This window comes from Phoca vitulina, unplaced genomic scaffold, assembly GCF_004348235.1.
Source record: "Phoca vitulina isolate PV1807 unplaced genomic scaffold, GSC_HSeal_1.0 scaffold26, whole genome shotgun sequence".
Classification (NCBI taxonomy): Eukaryota; Metazoa; Chordata; class Mammalia; order Carnivora; family Phocidae; genus Phoca; species Phoca vitulina.
This window is the reverse complement of record NW_022589729.1, coordinates 21,179,589-21,200,933: the sequence shown is the minus strand read 5'-3', so window position 1 is coordinate 21,200,933 and position 21,345 is coordinate 21,179,589. Positions and strand designations below refer to the sequence as shown.

At 38.4% G+C, this 21,345-nt stretch overlaps 1 protein-coding gene across 2 annotated transcripts in view; it reads right to left on the bottom strand.

Annotated features, from left to right (window-relative positions):
* Nucleotides 1-21,345, bottom strand: part of KDM5B (lysine demethylase 5B) — an 80,509-nt gene that overhangs the window by 47,033 nt on the left and 12,131 nt on the right. For both annotated transcript variants that reach the window (XM_032422111.1, XM_032422110.1), the window contains exons 2-4: nucleotides 4,022-4,099; nucleotides 2,328-2,450; nucleotides 1,421-1,591 (exon numbers count right to left, since the gene is read on the bottom strand). In XM_032422111.1, coding sequence (XP_032278002.1) covers nucleotides 1,421-1,591; nucleotides 2,328-2,450; nucleotides 4,022-4,099 — 372 coding nt within the window. The remainder of the gene's footprint in view (nucleotides 1-1,420; nucleotides 1,592-2,327; nucleotides 2,451-4,021; nucleotides 4,100-21,345) is intronic.

Here is a 21,345-nt window from a genome sequence, read left to right as displayed (position 1 = left end):
GAATAAATGCTCACATGCTTTCCAACTATGAAACTTACACTACCTAAATATATAGATATTTTTTAAAATGTTGCAATCCATAAAGCAGGTAGACTCTTTCCTCTTACTCACTGTGACTTCCACACTGAAACAGAAAGGTTAACAAGGAGAAAATCTACTATAGGCAACTGTATGTAGATCTGACTATAAAACAGAGGCATAAAGGTTCCACACACAACCGTCTAAATAATTTCATCCCTGGGGTCATTAAACATTCATACATGTATATTTAAAAATGACAACTTTCTGAATATTAGACTGGTCATGTTCTTTTAAGCTGAAAAGAAAGCTCCCCTGGAATCAAGAAGGGAGAAGGGGTAGAAAAATGTGATGCTATAAAAATCTACAGGATTTGAGCATTACAGATGGTATGTCTATAATATCAAGACAGAGTTTTGATTAGTAGTTTACCCTCTGAAACTATGTTATTATCTTTCTACTTCGCTATAGCACAGTAACAATTCTTAAAATTATAGGGCTCACGGCTCTTGCCTTAGAATAACTCAAAGGGTGTAAACGGATTACGACATTATTCTTTCCATCAGGGTCTTGAAATAAGTAGGAAGATTTTATAATACGGTTTTACTTTAATTACAACAAAAGTTCCTATTTGAATAAGTTGGCAGATACCATCTTTATAAGGAAACAAACATGGCTACACAGAAACTATTAGAAGAGGGATCCATTAGCTATCTAGCATTATTAAGTCCCCTACCTTTCACCCATATCAGCGTTCTATCTGAAAATCTCCCTGGAAATCTCAGCTGCAAGAACAGGTAAGCAAGTTATTTCACAGGTCGTACTTTCATGTGACAACTAAGAATATGCTCTCCATAATATGTGAATGCAAAAGCATGAACCATAACAAGATAATAATCAACTTGTCATTTAAGGAAGACATAGCTTTAGTGAAGTTAAATACAGACTTCAGTTTAGGCTAATAGCAAAAGGCTATTTCCTCCACAACCTTATTCAATCCAAAAACAAACTTCTAAGTACAGCTGTTCTCAAAACAAAATGACACAAACATCGGAGGAAAAATTCACAAAACAGAGTCTTCTCAACAATGTCGTCCACACAGAATTATTATTATTTTTTAAAGATTTTATCTATTTATTTGACAGAGGGAGACACAGCGAGAGAGGGAACACAAGCAGGGGGAGTGGGAGAGGGAGAAGCAGGCTTCCCACGGAGCAGGGAGCCCACCGCAGGGCTCGATCCCAGGATCTGGGATCATGACCTGAGCCGAAGGCAGACGCCTAACGACTGAGCCACCCAGGCTCCCCCACACAGAATTAATTAAGGCCTCTTCATTCACCCTGAAAGACAACACACCAATAAGCTGTGAAATAAACAGGTTAAAGTTGTCCTCAATACTCACCCTCAAACTGTCTCCTGACAGGAACAAGTTGTAGGGATTGAGGATGCGTTCATAATGCCCTCTGATATGCGAACCCACAGCTTTGCCAGGAGCAAATCCCATCTTGGTGGCAATTTTGGTCCATTTCCTATCCTTGCAAACAACTGCAAATCCACCTTCTTCTGCAACTAACTGTTAATAGCAAAAGAAATTAGAAACGTCTATATGGAAATCACTTCTAATTCCCTCATACCTAGGTATGACTCCAAGAACAAATGTTCTTGGCTGTGTATTTTTTAAAAATACATCTCCCAAGTCAAATGAAAACATATATGCACTGCTAATTTCAAGCTAGAAAATTGATCGCTTTTGACAATGTAATTCATAAACATTTGTACCCCCAAAAGCTACTTCTCAGTTCCCCAGAACAATCAAGATTTTCAGGGAGGAAGAACTAGATCAACAATTAAATCTCAAACAAAGAACGAGCCCTAGCACTTGGTCCAACACAGTGACCCTCAAAATCTCCATAAACTAAGGAGGAGGAGAGATGGCACCATTTTGGGGGAAAGAATGTAGGCTTTACACTGAAGTGAACCTGAATTTCAGATACTGAATTATGACTCAGCCTTTAGAGCTTGGTCAATTTTCTCCCTAAGCCCCAGTTGTTTTAACCGTAATAAAACAGAAAGGAGTACCCTATAGAAATATTGTTAAGTTTTAAAATGACACACACAAAAGGTGGCAGCAAAATATTTCACAAGATAAGGCTTTCAGACCTGACAAGTAGAGCCCAATCATTGCTAAAGTGAATGGAGAATTTCACTTTACATATTTCAAACAATAAGTTTCTTTTTAAGATGAGGAAGATCAAATTCATGCTGGCAGAAAGGCACTAAAGTGAGGGAGATGGCCGTTAGCCTCTTACCTTATTGAGCTGAAACAAATCCAAGATCTTCCTCTCCACATGTGGAATTTTCAGAGTACTTCCCTGTAACTCCCAGTACTTTGCAATCTGGTCCAAGAAATTCAGTTTTACTCGAGTTTGAGCCTGAATGACAAAGAAATGAATTTTAATCTCACCTAGCTTATTTTAAAACCCCTTCTATTACCTATGTGTGTGGTATTTTCACTCTTAGAATATTACAGTAAGGGGCGCCTGGGTGGCTCAGTCAGTTGAGCATCCGACTTTTCCTTTCAGCTCAGGTCATGATCGCAGGGTCGTGAGATCAAACCCTGCATGGGGCTCTGCACTCAGTGCAGAGTCTGCTTGAGATTCTCTCCCTCTGCCCCTCCCACTCATGCTCTCCTTCTCTAAAATAAATAAAATCTTAAAAAAAAAAAAAAAGAATATTTAAGTGAAATATCACTTTCAAATTCAAAAGAGAAACTGCCAAAAAATATACAAAATAAAGCTGGTTAAATAATTATACATTAACTCAACAAAAATTTAATTCAGCCCCTACCATGTGTCAAGCAAGGAGTTAAACACTCAGTAAGCCTTTCCTTAAGTAGGCACTCTGAAAACGCCTTCACTTACAGAGTACTATAAGCACAATTTTGTTATTGGTTAAAATTATATGACAAGTAAGCTTCTATATGCCCCTCTTGGTCTTTTTACAATTGGGGTATTTTAAAGGTCTGTTCTTTCCAAGCGCAAATTTTCTTATTTTCTCAAACACAAATTCCAAAACAGATTTACAACAGTGATTCCATTATCAATTTTAATGAGTCCTGATAAGATAACAGAAAACCAGGAGATACTTTCTTAATTAAATGTTATTCCCTTAACAGATTATTACTGTTGTCTATAAGTCATTAAAAAAATTCTGTCATTTTTCTTTCCCCTCCTTGAAAATTAAGTTTAAGTCAGACAGTTTTAGGAGTTTTATCTTGCTCAAGAGCAAAACTGAGATTAATGTTCAGATGTTCCCAAACACAGTCTAAGACCTCAAAGTACCCATTTCCTATCTTTCAAGCTCAACTTGAAAACACAGACACTAGATACTACTACCACCAATGTCCAAAGAATCCCAGTGGACATGTGTTCCACTTAAGTTAAAAATGTCTGGTTTTGTATAGAAAAGCAAAACATGATTCAATGTTAAAATCAGGTTAGCGAAACGTTAATGTAAACATTACTTCTAGGTTATCAATACCCAAGCCTTATTCACCCTGTACTTTAGGGTTTCAGTAGCAAAGGGATTGAAGAAACATCACCTCTTCTCTAAAGAATACCCAAGTATTCCTCACCCCTCCTTAGGAAATTAAAGTGTGTTATTAAATCTAAGTGAAGATGTGTATTTGGAAGAAAATTAGAGCTGGAAATCTTTTCCAATAGATGGTTCTCAAAGCACATTCCTTTCAAGACCTAAATTCTTGTGGTTGTTACCTAAATTTAGAAGGATTTAAATGAATTAAGAGGCCAACAATGATTGACAAAAATCAGTGTTTTTAATGCTATCTGGCTTGCTACAAAGGCCTCACTGCCATTTGTTTTACCATGATTATCAATGACTGGCCATATTTTAGCTTCACTAAAACCACTAGATTTGTGACAGAGATTCTTCGAAGAAAGTCCCTCTGGAATACAGTCCACCAGAACAACAGTTAAGATATTACCTCCAATTCATTCAGCCTCTGGATACGTGGGGTAAAATGAAGTTTGTCAACATCACATGCAAATGGTGGCTGCCAATCCTAAGGGAGAAGCAAAGGCTTTGATTAGAAGAATTTATAATTCTGACATTTTAAAAATTCTGTTAAAACCCCAGTTAAGTAAAACACACTATCTCTAACCAGTCAAATAAAATAGAACATGGGTAATAGTTTCTTAACCTTTTCCCACCAGAACAGCAGAATATGTATGATTACCCTTCCCCATATAAATGATGCATCCTGTGCACACCCTTTTCACACCCTTTCAAATGAGTAAAGTCACTTAACCTCAAGCTGTTGAAAAACCCCTGACTTTAAAGTTTGTTTATTTTTAGTAATCTCTTACACCCAGCGTAGGGCTCGAACTCACGACCCCAAGATTAAGAGTCACACGCTCTTCGGACTGAGCCAGCCAGGCACCCCCCAAAAAATCAATGACTTTGAAAGAGATTTTGATTCCTCTACTCCATATAAGTTATCTTTTTACAAAATAGCTATTTAACGGGGCGCCTGAGTGGCTCAGTCGTTAAGCGTCTGCCTTCGGCTCAGGTCATGATCCCAGGGTCCTGGGATTGAGCCCCGCACTGGGCTCCCTGCTCAGCGGGAAGCCTGCTTCTCCCTCTCCCACTCCCACTCCCCCTACTTGTGTTCCTTCTCTCGCTTTGTCTCTGTCAAATAAATAAATAAAATCTTTAAAAAAAAAAATAGCTATTTAACATCAAAACATCCATAAACTATATTTTTATATGTAACCTCCTAGTTACCTTAATTTTTATTATAAAATTAAAGATAAGTCTGGGGGTGGTGGTGAAGACTGCCATTCAAGACTAATTTTAAAGAATTATCCTTAACATATCTACTGCTACAGATTCTTAGAAGAACTGCAATCATGAGGAAATAATCAGACAAGGAAAATATTATGCTACCTATAAGTAGAAAAAACTGCAAACAACTTAAATGTCTACAATAGGCGGGTGCCTGGGTGGCTCAGTTGGTTAAGCGACTGCCTTCAGCTCAGGTCATGATCCTGGAGTCCCGGGATCGAGTCCCGCATCGGGCTCCCTGCTCAGCAGGGAGTCCGCTTCTCCCTCTGACCCTCCCCCCTTTCATGCTCTCTCTCTGTCTCATTCTTTCTCTCTCAAATAAATAAATAAAATCTTTGAAAAAAAAAAAAAATGTCTACAATAGGAGAATAGTTAAAGGAATAAAAATTATGCTGTTATTAATGGGTACAGAGTTTCAGTTTGGAATAATGAAAAAGTTCTGGAGATGGATTAGTGTTAATGGTTATGAATGTACTTAATGTCATTGAATTGTACCCTTAAAATTATTACAATGGTAAGTTCTGTATTATACATATTATAATATTTTAACAAATTAAAAAAAGCAAAAAGACAAAAAATTATGCTGTGGTACAGCTCTATTTATTGACATTGAAAGATGTTCCCTATATTCGTTAAGGAGGAAAAGAAAAACAGGCTTTGCAACATAAAAATAAAACACTGGAAAGATATACAGCAAAACAGTTAACAGTGGTTGTCTTTGGTGGTAGGATTATAGGTGATTTTCTTTTACTTCCTTAGCCATTTGAAATACAATCTTAAATATATTACATACATTAAATAACATCTATTACATATTAAGTTACTTCAGATTAAGAAAATACAAGGAAGTTCACAGTCTTTTTACCCAACTTCATACCCAGAAGTTTGTTCTAAGAAAATAATTCACCCAGAATCAACAAAATACATGCATGAAATTAACTGCAGCATAATGTTAGAAAGATATGATTGATATTATAACAACACTGAATATTATACAGCATTTTAAAATTCTAGATTTATGAAGAACTCATACCAATAAATAAGAAAATATAGAAAAACGGACAAATTGTGTTAGTAGTTAGCAAGAAAAAATGGCTAGCTGTAAGAAGACTGGTGTCCAACTTCATTCAAAATTCAAGAAATACACAAGATCCCCTTGTTTTTACCTACCAGGTTAGCAATGATTTAAAATATACACACCACCAGTATTAGCAATATGGGAGGAAATGTGGACCCTGATGATTAGTACACTGTTTTTGGAGGTCAATTAGAAAGCATCAAATTTTTAAAGGTCTACTGACCCAGCAATTCCTTGGGTGACAATTTACAAATATCTGTTACCACTCACAAAGAAAAAAGGAAATTTATTGCAGAATTGTTTTAATTTAAAACCTTAATATTGGGGCACCTGGCTGGCTCAGTGGGTGGAACATGAGGCTTTTGATCTCAGGGTTTAAATTCAAGCCCCACATGGGGTGTAGAGATTACTTTAAAAAAATAATAAAATCTTAAAAAGAAAACCTTAGTATCTATCAGTGAATAGTAAGGTAAATAAATGTTGACACATCTGTAAATAGCAATAAAATACTCTGCAGCTGTAATAAAGAAAAAAAATCTACATGTTCTAAATATAGAAAGACAGCCAAGATTGAATGAGTAAAAAAAACTAAAATACAGGGACGCCTGGGTCGCTCAGTCATTGAGCATCTGCCTTCGGCTCAGGTCATGATCCCAGGATCCTGGGATCAAGTCCCACATCAGGCTCCTTGCTCAGTGAGGAGCCTGCTTCTCCCTCTCCCTCTGCTGCTTGCCCTACTTGTGCTCTCTCTCTCTGACAAATAAATAAATAAAAATCTTTAAAAAAAAAAAAATACTAAAATACGTAAAATCATGCAAACAGTATTACATGTATGTAAATTTTAAAGACTTTCATAATAGAAAAGAGATTACTGTTATTTCAAATCTATATTATTAGAATTTTTATTACTATTGATTGCTTTTAGTTTAAAAGTAAAACAAGGTCTGGGGCGCCTGGCTGGCTAGGTCCATGGAGCATGCAATTCTTGATCTTTGGGTCGTTAGTTCAGGCCCCACGCTGGGCATAGAGCTTACTTAAAAAAAGTAAAACAAGGTTTTGTTTTAGTGATAGGGAGACTTCAGTAAAAGTGCCCACCAGCAATGCCTGATAAACTATTATGTTAAAAAGATTACATTTTACCACAATTTATTTTTTTTTTTTTAATTTTTTAAAGATTTTTTACTTTTTTATCTGACAGAGAGAGACACAGCAAGAGAGGGAACACAAGCAGGGGGAGTGGGAGAGGGAGAAGCAGGCTTCCCGCTGAGCAGGCAGCCCGATGCGGGCCTCGATCCCAGGACCCTGGGATCATGACCTGAGCCGAAGGCAGACGCTTAACGACTGAGCCACCCAGGCGCCCCCACAATTTATTTTAATAAGAAAAAAAATGCAGATTACAAATTGGTACAAAGCTATTTACTACCAAAAAGAAGAAACAAAAAAAAAAAGGGAAAAAAATAAGGCTTTCAAGAAAACAGTAAAACAACTATTTTATGTTGTCATACTGCCTCTTCCACAAAGACTATGGTTCCTGTTTCAATGTCAGTTGTCAATTAAACAAATACTATACTTTGTTAATTAACTTAAAAATAACTGCCTACTCCATCCTGGGTCAGAAAGATGAAAGTGATTTATTTTTGTTTAGCTTGATAACTAAAGATAAGGAAAGCAATGTGTTTAATTGTACAGAACACAATGTAGTGGAAGAAAATCACATTGCTCAGTATTCTATCACAGGCTAACAGAAGACTTTCTGTTGCTCAGAGCTTTGCTCTCTAATACTTCATAAAAGCTGTAGGCTTTCTGAAATGAACTGATCTGGGTTGAAGGTTAGACCAAAAATGTATCAAAGATAATGTGTAAGAATATACAAGTAAATGATTAACATACTGTCCACATGGCCTGAGAATTTTATAAACTAAGACTTATGGGTAATGTATGACATCCCCTGGTTAATCAAGTAGGCATTTTTCTTTTCCAAACAGGCCTTCTAATCCCAAAACACAATGAATAGAGAAACTAATTTCATCTCATCTATATATTAAAGTTTTATATATTACAGTGAGCTATGTCTTTGTATGTATGTATGTATATGTATGTATTATATAATTTATGCTTATTTCATACTGCTTTTTCAAATAAAATGAATCCTAAAAATAAAGCATCAAGAGGAAAACAGTACATATCTATCACTAAGGAAGTTCACACAGTAGCTATGCTAAAAACGAAAACTCTTTCAGAAGATCAATCCTCCATTAAACACAGATCGCTGAAAACGGGCACCTCTTCTAGTTACAAAGAATGAGGGAAAATGGAGTAAATGCCATTTAGTTTCAAGACTTTCATTGTCAGCTGAAAGCTTTACTCCAATAAAAGAATTACATATTATTTGCAATGCTCACTGAAATATTAGAATTAAGATATCCTTGGCTGAGTCTGGCCTCGATGGGCTGTAACTTTTACATGAGAGAAAAAAGCCATCAGAGGAGGAAAGAGACCATTAAATAATAGTGTGATAATTTTGGGTTTGACACTTAGGTATCTAAATGGGATACTATACAATCCAGCCAAAACTTTTAGCCTCTAACAATAAAATGGTTCATAAATCATTTTTCTAACATAAAAACAGTATTTCCATACTAACTAGGTGTTGTAACAGTTCATAGATTGCAAGGCATCCCATATAAATTCCCTGCTAAGATTCACTCACTTTTAAAACTTTAAAATGGCTTTTAGAGGTACCTGGGTGGCTCAGTTAAGGGAGCAACTCTTGATTTAGGCTCAGGTCATGATCTCAGGATCATGGGATCGAGCCCCCTGTTGGGCTCCATGCTCAGCACAGAGTCTGCTTGAGTTTCTCTCTCCCTCCTCCTCTGCCCCTCCCTCCTTCTCTCTCTCTCACACTGAAATATATAAATTTTTTTAAAAAATAAAATAAAACAGCTTTTATTTTAAGCCTTCATTTTCAAAGTCTTATTTATTATTTATTATTATTTAACTATTATTTAAAAGTTCAATTATTATTAGATTTTATTTATTTGACAGAGAGAGAGACAGCGAGAGAGGGAACACAGCAGGGGGAGTGGGAGAAGGAGAAGCTGGCTTCCCACGGAGCAGGGAGCCCGATGCGGGGCTCGATCCCAGGACCCTGGGATCATGACCTGAGCCGAAGGCAGACGCTTAATGACTGAGCCGCCCCAAAGTTCAGTATTTTCCTAAGCCCTAAAAAAATATATTCCTTGGGAAGGCAATTAAGTAGGAAGTTGAAGCTTCAAAATCCTCAGAGGCCTGGGAAACATCAAGCAAACATTTTCCTTAGTCCCAGCACTAACTGAGCAACAACTTACAGTACATTTAACTGAGAGAAATGTGCAATAACATTGACCAGTGGGAGAATAACTTTCATAGGATGCTAAGGATTTTTCAAAAACTCCATGAAAATTCACTCTGTAAATGATCCACAATTAGCATCCACATATCAGAATATTCTTAATCTTTCTAAATACAGAGAAGCTATCACCATTTTGAAATCTAATACTCAGCAAAGAGAGAAAGTACTCTACAAAAGCTATTCCAAAAGTTGGTTCTCAGACTCCTGCAGACAAAACTAATTTTTAAAAAATCAATGTCAAAAGCTCATTCTGGTTAGTTTAAAAAAATAACATTAACTAAGGACCGATGTATTTTTTAATTGCGTTATGTTCTATTAAAGCCAGTCATCACAAAATAAATGACTCAAAGAAATTTTAATCCAATGCAGCAGAGCTAAACTTTGCTTTTGAATCCAGAGTCTTACTGTTTCTAGGTTATCAGTTTCTAGGTTATCAACACATTACCACGAAACTATGGTGCAAAATTTTAAGGAACCAAACAAAGAATTTATCTTAGTATTTTAAGGCAAGTCAGAATTTTCAGTTGAGTATGCCAAGATTTATCAACCTGAATAAAGATTTTTTTTTAAGAGCTATTTATTTGAAAGAGAGTTCAGTGGGGGGGGGGGGGGGTAGTGAGGGGGAAGGACAGAAGGAGAGGGAGACAGAGAATCCCAAGCAGGCACCACATGCAGAATGCAGCATGGAGCCCGACACAGGGCTCAATCCCACATCCCTGAGGCCATGACCCAAGCGGAAATCCAGAGTCAGATGCTTAACCAACTGAGCTACCCAGGCACCCTTCAACCTTAATAAAGATTTAGGTAACACACATATGAGGTACAATTTAAAAGACGACTTTTTCGGGGTGCCTAGGTGGCTCAGTCATTAAGCCTCTGTCTTCAGCTTGGGTCATGATCCCAGGGTCCTGGGATCAAGCCCTGCATTGGGTTCCCGGGCTCCCTGCTCTGCAGCAAGCCTGCTTCTCCCTCTCCCACTCCCCCCGCTTGTGTTCCCTCTCTCTCTGTCTCTCTCTGTCAAAAAAAAAAAAAAAAGACTACTTTTTCATCATGTTAATAGTTTTATGTCAATATGATATCCTTAAGACACCTGCACAAATCTAAGAGGTAGAACTGGGCACACCATAATCATTATAAATCCCCATTTAGAAATTAAAAGACAAGCAGAGTTACTATTTATGAGTCCCTCAGTGGAGTCCAATGACCACTCACTGATGGGCGCCTACCAGGAAAGTTCTGTAATACAAAGGACTTCAGTGTCTTCCCAACAGAAATAAAATGATCTGCTAACTTCTCCCTTTCTTCTTAATTCCCTCAAGGTAGGCCTGGCACCAAGCAGCTTTAATTAGCCACCCATTTGTTCAAAGTCTGTTTAAGATCTCCCATCCTTAGTGAGCCACTAGTAAGAAAACAAACAAAAACACTGAGAATTTTCTTTTTAGACTTTAGAATCACACTTTCTTTCCTTAAATCAGAGGTTCTTACATTGTACAGAATTGAGTGTATGTGGATTTTTGGGGTACTGTTCACAGCTTTCACCAGGGTTTCAATGGGGTCTGTAACCTTAAAAAAAAAAAAAGTCCTGGGAGTATGCTTCGCTTTCAAAAATTTTTGTACCTTGAAGTTCTTATCTGATTACCCCAAACTACTTTTTTCAGTCCCTTCTTGTATTTAACCAAGACATGATAATGGATAAGACACTTGGCTCCTCAGAATGTCAAGAGGTTGTATATATAGTACAGGACACAAAGAGCAATGCACTTAAAAGTCAGAAGACCTGGATTTGCATTTTGGTTCTTTAACCACCACTTGAAGGATCTTTTCTATTTGAAATGTACAAACAATAGCCACCTTCAGGACTATGGTGAAAATTAAAATTACAAATATAAAGGATTGTTTACTGTAAAATAAAAATAGCAAGTATTATACTTACATTAAGTTCTGACCACTGAAATATAATTTCTTCTAGCAAAAGTCACTGCAGCCTTAACTTTCAAGGAGCATCAGACCTCTAAGCTTTGTCTTTAAGGACTCTATCCTTCCAGCCTACCTCTAGTTGGCACCAGAGCAATTTCAACACAGGTTAAAGGGCTCCCTTGTATTTCCACACCCCCCTGCCCCCTGTTATTTCTCCAATGCTCATTTTTAAAGCACAATGACATCATTTCTCTTATTCTTGTAGAGTAAAAGAGATGTTAAAGAGGATACACTCTGGTGTCACACTGCCTGGGTTCAAATCCTGACTGTGTGGCTTTGTACTAATCTCCCTGTAGATTAGGTGCATGGATAAAGGGGAAACTGTGAGGTTTAATACATGTAATAGCCTTCAGACAGGTCCTGGCATTTACAAAGTAAATGGTCAAAAATGTTAGTCATGAGGAAATGTTTATGTTGCCAAGCCTTAGTTCCCAGGAAGCCCAATGCAACCTTGTTTTGTTTTATGATTGGTTATGTTTAACACAATGGTTTCAAGTCTCTAATCTTCAATATATAATGAAGTTGTTATAATATTCAAGGCCCATTAATCTGATTTTTTTGCTGTATTTTTTTCAGCTTTATTGAGATATATGCAACCTTTCTTTTTTTTTTTAAGATTTTATTTATTTATTTATTTGAGAGAGAGAGAGAACGCACAAGCAGGGGACGGGGAGGGCAGAGGGAGAGGGAAAAGCAGGCTCCCCACTGAGCAGGGAACCCAACACAGGGCTCGATCCCAGGACCCTGAGATCATGACCTGAGCCGAAGGCAGACGCTTAACCGACTGAGCCACCCAGGTACCCTTATGCAACCCTGCTTCTTAAAGGAGAATATACTGTCAGGTTTCCATGCTTAAAGAGCTTTTTCTAAGATTGTTTTAGGTATGTAATTCAAGGGTAGAGGCACTTAATGGATCTGCTAAGAGAGGAGCTGCTAGGGTGGCAGTAGAATTCAATTCCTTTAACACTGTAGTGGGCAAGTCTATGTATGGTTCCACAATATTAATGTTTCATATTAACAAAGCCATTTCCTGTATGTCCACTATATAAAACGTCCTAACTGCATATTTTCTTACTGGGGAAAAACTAAGCAACAGAATAGGTTTAAAATAATTTTCCCTAATGCAAAAGTAATGCTCATTACTGAAATATCAGAGAACACATATAAAGAAGAAAAAAATTAGCCATAATCCCAAAGAAAACCTACTACATTCTGGCACACGTTTCCAGTATTTTCTAAAATGCTTATCTTCATAATTTTCAAAAAATTTTACTAATCAGGGGTGCCTGAGTGGCTCAGTAATTAAGCGTCTGCTTTCGGCCCAGGGTCCTAGGATCCAGCCCCACGTCGCGTCGGACTCCCTGCTTGGCGGGGGGCCTGCTTCTCCCTCTCACACTCCCCCTGCTTGTGTTCCCTGTCTCTCTCTGTCAAATAAATAAATAAAATCTTTTAAAAGATTTTTTTAATAATCATAATTTAAAAATACATATATTTCCTTTTACTTACACTTCACTTATACCTTATTTTTACTTATGCTGTGAACGTTTAATATTTCATTATATTGATACTTTTTAAAATTTATTATTGGACATTTAGGTTATTTCCTTTACTTTCCAATGTTAATCATTATAAATAAAATACCCAGGGGCACCTGGGTGGCTCAGTCAGTTAAGCTTCTGACTTGATCTCAGCTCATGTCTTGATCTGGGGTCATGAGTTCAAGCCCCACATTGGTTTCCACACTGGGCATGGAGCCTACTTAAAAAAAAAAAAAAAAAAAAGTCCATACCTTGGTGCCTGGGTGGCTCAGTCGGTTAAGCCTCCGACTCTTGATTTCAGCTCAGGTCATAATCTCAGGGTCGTGGGATCGAGCCCTGCAGTGGGCTCCACACTCAGTGGAAAGCCTGCTTGATTTCTCTTTCTCTGCCTACTCCCCTCAAATAAATAATCTTAAAAAGAAAAAATTCCATACCTTTTAGAAGTTTGTTTTAGCCTCACTCAATGGTCATATTTTACACACTGCAGATACAGGAAAAAATAAATCAACTTGACCACAGTGATCATAGTAGCTTAAGACTCTTTTAAGAATGACAGTTTATGGGCACCTGGGTGGCGCAGTCCATTAAGCGAACCTCCAGCTCTCAGCGGGGAGTCTGCTTGAAGATTCTCTCCCTCTGCCCCTCCCCCTGGGTGCGCGCACTCTCTCTCTCTAGAATATATAAATCTTTAAAAAAAAATGAATGACAGCTGGGGAGCCTGGGTGGCTCAGTCAGTTAAGCATCTGCCTTCAGCTCAGGTCATGATCCGAGGGTCCTGGGATCAAGTCCCGCATCAGGCTCCATGCTCAGCGTGGAGCCTGCTTCTCCCTCTCCCTCTGCCTCTCCTGGCTTGCGCGCTCTCTCTCTCAAATAAATAAAATCTTAAAAAAAAAAAAAGAATGACAGCTTATTCTGGCTCTACAGATAGATACCAGCTACATATAAGTGTAAAAATTATTTTTAAGGAGGAATTTAAAATTAAAACTACCTTCACAGAACAGTACTAAGGATATTCAATAAATGTTACTGAACAAGTAAAAAAAATTCTAGTCACAAAAGTTATTGTTAAACGTCTCTACAAAACTAAAGATAAAAAGTATAAAGTCAAAAAGTCTGACTAGTAAAAATGTGCCAATGAAGAAAACTTGATGACAAGACTTTGTAAACAAAGAGAAGACTTTCGTAAAAATACATCATGCTCCTTACTGAGATATGGGTAAATCTATCAAGTGAGGTGAGGCTCAGGTTGTGGCACAGGGTTTACGTTATTTATGGTGATACAAAAATTCTCAGTTTTAAGTCCTCCATAGACAAGATTGCAAGAATAGATGTCCCCTTCAAAAAAAAAGTCACGGGTGGGACGCCTGGGTGGCTCAGTTGGTTGAGCGTCCTCAGCTCAGGTCATGATCTCAGGGTCCTGGGATCGAGCCCCGCATTGGGCTCCCTGCTCGGCGGGGAGCCTGCTTCCCCTTCTACCTGCTCTGTCTGCCGCTGCCCCTGCTTGTGCACGCTCTCTGACAAATGAAATCTTAAAAAAAAAAAATCAGGGGTGCATGGCTGGCTCAGTCAATGCAGCATGTGACTCTTGATCTCAGGCTTGTGAGTTTGAGCCCCCCACTGGGTGTAGAGATTACTGAAAAATGAAATCTTAAAAATAAACAAAAAATTTTAAAAAGATCAGTTTTCCATATATCCAGTCTCACCATGAGAAAAACAACATAAATTCCAATAATGGGATATCCTATAAAATTCCCAGTCAGTACTCCTCAAAACTGTCAAGTTCATCAGAAATAAAGTCTGAGAAACTGCAACAACTAAAAAAAGCCTAGGGCACCTGGGTGGCTCAGCTGGTTAAGTGACTGCCTTCGGCTCAGGTCATGATCCTGGAGTCCTGGGATCGAGTCCTGCATCGGGCTCCCTGCTCAGCGGGGAGTCTGCTTCTCCCTCTGACCCTCTTCCCTCTTGTGCTCTCTGTCTCTCATTCTCTCTTTCTCAAATAAATAAATAAAATCTATTAAAAAAAAATAAAAAAAATTTTAAAAAGCCTAAAGAGATACGACAGCTAAATATAATGTGTATCCTGGATGAGATCCTGGAACAAAAGAGGGATATTAGCTAAAAACTAAGGAAATATGAATAAAATGCATGGACTTTAGTTAATAACAGTATCAGTTTATTAATTATAGCAAATATGTCATACTAATGTAAGACGTTTATAAAAGGGGAAACTAGGTGAAGGAATATACGGGAACTCTATCTTCATAATTTTTCTATAAATCTAACAGTTCTTAAAAATACTAAGTAAATTTAAAAAATTACTTGGATCAATTTTTATGTTTTGTGTTCCAAACTTCTGACCCCAAAAGACAGCACTCAAGAAACAAAATACATGGTGGTGCCAGGCTGGCTCAGTCAGTGGAACATGCAACTCTTGATCTCGGAGTTGTGAGTTCAAATCCCACTTTGGATGTAGAGATTACTTAAAAATGAAATCTTTAAGGGGCGCCTGGGTGGCTCAATTGTTAAGCGTCTGCCTTCAGTTCAGGTCATGATCCCAGGGTACTGGGATCGAGCCCCGCATCGGGCTCCCTGCTCCGCGGGAAGCCTGCTTCTCCTCTCCCACTCCCCCTGCTTGTGTTCCCTCTCTCACTGTGTCTCTCTGTCAAATAAATAAATAGAAGCTTTAAAAATAAAATCTTTAAGAAAAGAAGCAAAAACAGGGACACCTGGGTGGCTCAGTCGGTTAAGTATATGCCTTTGACTCAGGTCATGATCTCCAGGTCCTGGGATCGAGTCCTGTACTGGGCTCATTGCTCAGCCGGCGTCGGCTTCTCCCTCTCCCTCTGCCCTTCCCCCCAACTCATGTGTGCATGCTTGTGCGCACATACACACTCTCTCTCTCAAATAAATAAATTCTTTAAAAAAAAATGCAAAAACATAATCATATCTGTTTATTATAAATGTTGTAAAACTAATAAAATGACAAAATTAGACAAAAAGGCCCACTTTCTTACATTTTAGTTGCTATTGGTTATATGGGAAAGCTTATTGTTTTCCCTTTAGGAAACACTTTTAAATTTTCATTTCACTTCACAAAAGCACAAATAAAGTTCTTACCAAACCCTCTACTGGTTTTGGAACGTCTTCTGCAATCAATGTATCTCTTACACATGCATAGATCCTAGATTTATTTCTATTGAGTCAGGCCTTTGCAGAACTAAGTTTCTCTTCTTATGACTACAACTCTCAAATTTTTGGTCTTAGGACCCCTTTATTTTTTATTTTTTTCAAGATTTTATTCATTTGTCAGAGAGAAAGAGAGAGAGCATGGCAGGCAGAGGGAGAAGCAGGCTCCCCACTGAGCAAGGAGCTTGATGTGGGACTCGATCCCAGGACTCTGGGATCATGACCTGAGCTGTAGGCAGATGCTTAACTGACTGAGCCATCCAGTCGTCCCGTGGACCTCTGTAAAAACTCTTGGGGGCCTGGGTGGCTCAGTCGTTAAGTGTCTGCCTTTGGCTCAGGTCATGATCCCGGGGTCCTGGGATCAAGCCCCGCGTCAGGCTCCTTGCTCAGTGGGAAGCCTGCTTCTCCCTCTCCCACTCCCCCTGCTTGTGTTCCCTCTCTCACAGTGTCTCTCTCTGTCAAATACATAAAATCTTTGGGCGCCTGGGTGGCTCAGTCGTTAAGCGTCTGCCTTCAGCTCAGGTCATGATCCCAGGGTCCTGGGATCAAGCCCCACATCGGGCTCCCTGCTCTGCGGGAAGCCTGCTTCTCCCTCTCCCACTCTCCCTGCTTGTGTTCCTGCTCTCGCTGTGTCTCTCTGTCAAATAAATAAATAAAATCTTTAAAAAAAAAAAAAATACATAAAATCTTTAAAAAATAATAATAAAAATACAAAAATAAAAACTCTTAAAATTGAGGCCTTCAAAGAGCTTTAGTCTATATAGTTTGTATCTATTCACTTTGATCACAACAGAAATTTAAACTATTTTATGGCCACCTGGCTGGCTCAGTTGGAAGAGCATGTGACTCTTGATCTTGGGGTCCAGAGTTTGAGCCCTACTTTGGGTGTAGAGATTACTTAAATAAATAAAAACTTAAAAAATAAAAATTTTTAAATCAATTCATTTAATCATAAGCAAAAAATAAAAGAATGGCATTGTTTTATATTGCATATATTTTGCAAATCTTTTTAATGTCTGGCTAAATAGAAATAAACTGGAGTTTCATATCTTCTTCTATAGTCAATCAGCTGTAGTATATTATTTGGTTTAAAGTATATCAAGAAAATCTGGTTACATATATTTAGTTGAAAAGAGGAAGTTCCCTTGGACTTGCTGAAGAGGTCTTGTGAACCCTCCAAGAGTCAGTCCTCAACCCAAACCCTGGAAACAACTCTTAATAATCCTAATCCCTATAGAATTCCCAACCAATCTGTCCTTCCAAGGAAATCTATCCAGGTTTTAAAAGCAGCCCCATTAAGTGTTTTCTCTATTCGCTAACAATGATTTCTTGACCTATTTGAGTAATGCCAACATTTTTAGAAAAAGTATACCAATGTCAACCCAGTATTCCCTAAAAGCCCTACCACCAAAAAGATCCAGAAACTACCAAAATAATCATATCTGCAAACATACAGGGACGATTAACAGTGGTACTAAAGGGGCACCTGAGTGGCTCTGTTGGTTAAGCGTCTGCCTTCGGCTCAGGTCATGATTCTGGGGTCCTAGGATGCAGCCCCGAGTTGGGCTCCCTGCTCAGTAGGGGAGTTTGCTTCTCACTCTGTCCCTCCCCTAGCTCATGCTCTTTCTTGCTCATTCTCAAATGAAAAAAAAAAACAGTTGTACTAAAACATTAAGGACCTTTGTTAAAATTGTAATGCCTATATAACTGGCAGGGCCTCGTAAAAGCCATCAGTTTTCAGTTTTACAGACACCTTATTTAAAAGAATATTAAGTGTCCAAAGCACTGTTTCTATAGAGGATCATCTTTTAGTAAATGAAAATACAGTGGTAAAAAAGGGACATGCCATGATACTTTTTAAGCATCAGTCCCAATAAGGTCCCCTTTCACTTATTTTTTATTTTATTTATTCGGGAGAGAGAGAGATAGGAGAGAGAGCACGAGGTGGGGCGGAGGGGCAGAGGGAGAGGGAGAAGTGGACTCACCACTGAGCAGGGAGTCCACCACAGGACTCAATCCTGGGACCCAGGGATCATGACTCGAACCGAAGGCAGATGCTTAACCAACTGAGCCACCCAGGCGCCCCTCTCTTTCACTTTTAATAAAACTTGGTAACAATATCTGTATTTGCAGGACCTCTAAATGACTTAAATTTATTATTGTCAAAACCATGTGAAAATACCACAGAAATGGTCCTCCCAAAACTTCAAAAAGATGGTTTCCTTTCCAGGCCACTTTATAGGAACAAGCTAAGTACCATCTTGTTTGTAAGCAATAAGAGTAAGGGAAAATAAGATCACATGAAGACCTTACTCCTTCTTTCAAAATGTCCCCAACAGATGTCTACCAAAGTTACCTACTGAAGTGATTCATACAAATTCTTAGCATATCCCCCAAAGTCTTATCTATATGCCTCTATATGGAAGCATCCTTTTAAAAATCACCCAGAAGGATCATAAGAAAGCTAAATCCCTAGTATAAATCATCTTCCACTCAAATGGGTTGACATCATGATAGGTCAATCATGAAAATTTAAGAAGAAAGCATTATTTCCTTCAGATCATTCATAGACATCTCATGACACAAAAGTCACCAAATGAAACCAGAAGAAATTTCAGATTCTTCCCCCCTACAGCAATTATAACTGGCGCAAATATTACTTCAATATGCCCCCAAGCCATGTTACAAGGAAGGAGCTACACTGCCAGAGTCTCTCCCCCAAGGAAATTTACTAAGTAGTTTTGATTCTGTTTTCTTTCATAAGTAGGATCCCAGTGAGGAAAAGGCAATCTCTGACAGAAATCTGAGGCTACCAAGGTTAAGAAAAGATGATATCCTTCAGAGAAAGGTTCCAGAAATGATTTGTCAGGGGAAGGGGTTGAGGAAAAAGGTTGGCCCCTCAGCAACACCCAAACCCACCTGGGCACCAAGGGCAGGAAAAGGTAAACAGCCCACACCGTAACTTTAAGGCCTCACTGAATCTGTAAACACATGTTCTACGACTTTAGTACTTTATAAACTGGACACTCCGAGATTCAAAATCAAGGTCACAAAAGGGACAGTAGTGACACTAAAAATCGGCCTGAGTCTCTGAGAAGATACTAAAAGACTACAAAATCTTTGTTTTGCTTGATGTTCCATTTGAAGACACATTTGGCAATTGTACTAAAAAAAAGAAACATAAATAGTAAGCCATTCATTTCACAGATGCAAATATTTAACAGCTATTTAGTCCTGCTACAATTAACTGCAAGCCTAATGTTAAAAGTGGAAATAATTTTAGAACCTGTATGATCCCTAACAGCCATATTTGAAGTAAAAGACTGAAGCCTGGACTTGAATAGGAATCGCTAGGAAGCTGCTCCATTCATCCCACTGCCAGATCACTTAATATTTATATAAGGGCAACATGCAATTCTACTCAGTATACTATAATTCTGACCATGTTTCAAGGCTAGATAGATCTCCTATGTGAAAGAGAAAAGGACGCACTAACACACAGGCATGCTCAACTTACAATGGTAGATAAATAGGTCTTATCTCCAAAGGTCTTAAATTTATCCTATGATAGATCTCAAACCATGCTCTGTTATTATTGTAGAGACAGCACCATCAACTGCCTTATTTATTTCACATTTATTGCCACATTTAATAATAATTTGATTTAAAAGATAACCCACTTTAACCTAAAATATGCAGAAATTGCAGCCTGATAAAACTGGTCCCCATTTGAACGGCTGCCTGGTATCAAAGGGGCAAACTCTATAAAAACTCTTCTATTATCTACTTTCCCAGGTTTTAAATAAAGGATTTTGCAGCTGTGTCTAGAGTTGAGACTTAAGAAAATCATTACCATAAGATCATAAAACTCTTAAATACTGACTCTCAACAAACCTGCTTTTCCCCTAGCACTTTTCCTGAAGCCCACAACTAGATCCTCTTCCTTCTGTAAATGTTGAGGTTTCTGGAGGTTCTGTTAGATTCTCATTCTCATTCTCCACCCCTACTTCCTCCCCTAACCTTGCCCTAATCCAAAGCCCTCCCACATATCCCAGGCAGCCTCCTTTCTCTATACTCTATCTACCTCCACATCCCCAACCCTAGTATCTTCAACCATACTATATACAGTTTCCATTACTTGCACACATCACACCATATAATCCAGTTGCAGATCTTTCTCAGCAGTAAGACTTCGAATTCCTTTAAATCAAAGCTGTTTAATTCATTTCTAAAACCTTAAAAATCTTAACACAATGCCTGGCACTTATTGATACATCAATAAATGTACTGAACTGGGGTGCCTGGGTGGCTCAGTTGGTTAAGTGTACAATCTTTGTTTAGGTTCAGGTCATGGTCTCAGGATCATGTCGGGCTCTGCTCAGCTCAGTGTGGAGTCAGCTTGTCCCTCTCCCTCCCCATCTGGCCCTCCCCTCACTCGTGCTCTTCTCTCTAAAAATGAATAAATAAAAATCTTTAAATGTACTGAACTGAACCCACAACCAAACCCAAAGACCCAATTCATTTCTTCATTCACCAGAGCTGACAAAAAGGATTCCCTAGTTTCTGGTAGCAGAGTTGAGAAATTCTGCTAATTCAAAGTCAACAGATAGAGAATTCCTTATATTAACAGCTGCCTAAACCTCATCAGGAAACTATCTAAAACCAATTCTTAAACCTAGATGGGTTTTAAAATGACCAGAGGAGGGCGGCTGGGTGGTTCAGTGGTTAAGCATCTGCCTTTGGCTCAGGTCATGATCCCAGGGTCCTGGGATCGAGTCCTGTGTCAGGCTCCCTGCTCAGCGGGCTGTCTGCTTCTCCCTCTGCCACCGCCCCCCATTCTCTCCCTCTCTCACTCAAAAATAAGTAAAATCTTTAATAAATAAATAAATAAATAAATATGACCAGAAGAGCTTCCTACAATTCAAACAAGAGGGCATCCCATGAGATTTCAATTCAGTTCTGGGGTGGAGCCCAAGATGATTTTGATGGGAGGTAGGGCTACATACAGGGGGCCTAAGGCTTAATGGATACTCTTCCACTGAATCTGGGTGGTCACTGAAATTGATGAGCCAGGAGTTTCCATACAAATGAGCCAAGCAACCAATAGTATATGAAATGCAAAGCTCATACATATTAATAAACTAAAAAAATGAGGATTAAAAAAAAGAATGGGGATATAAGATTTATTTAAATTTTCATAAATAAATTTTAGAGACAAACAGATGAAGCAAAATGGTTATCTTAGTATTATTTGATATCATTACTAATTTTGATTTCCCTTCAGTTGTGTTTGG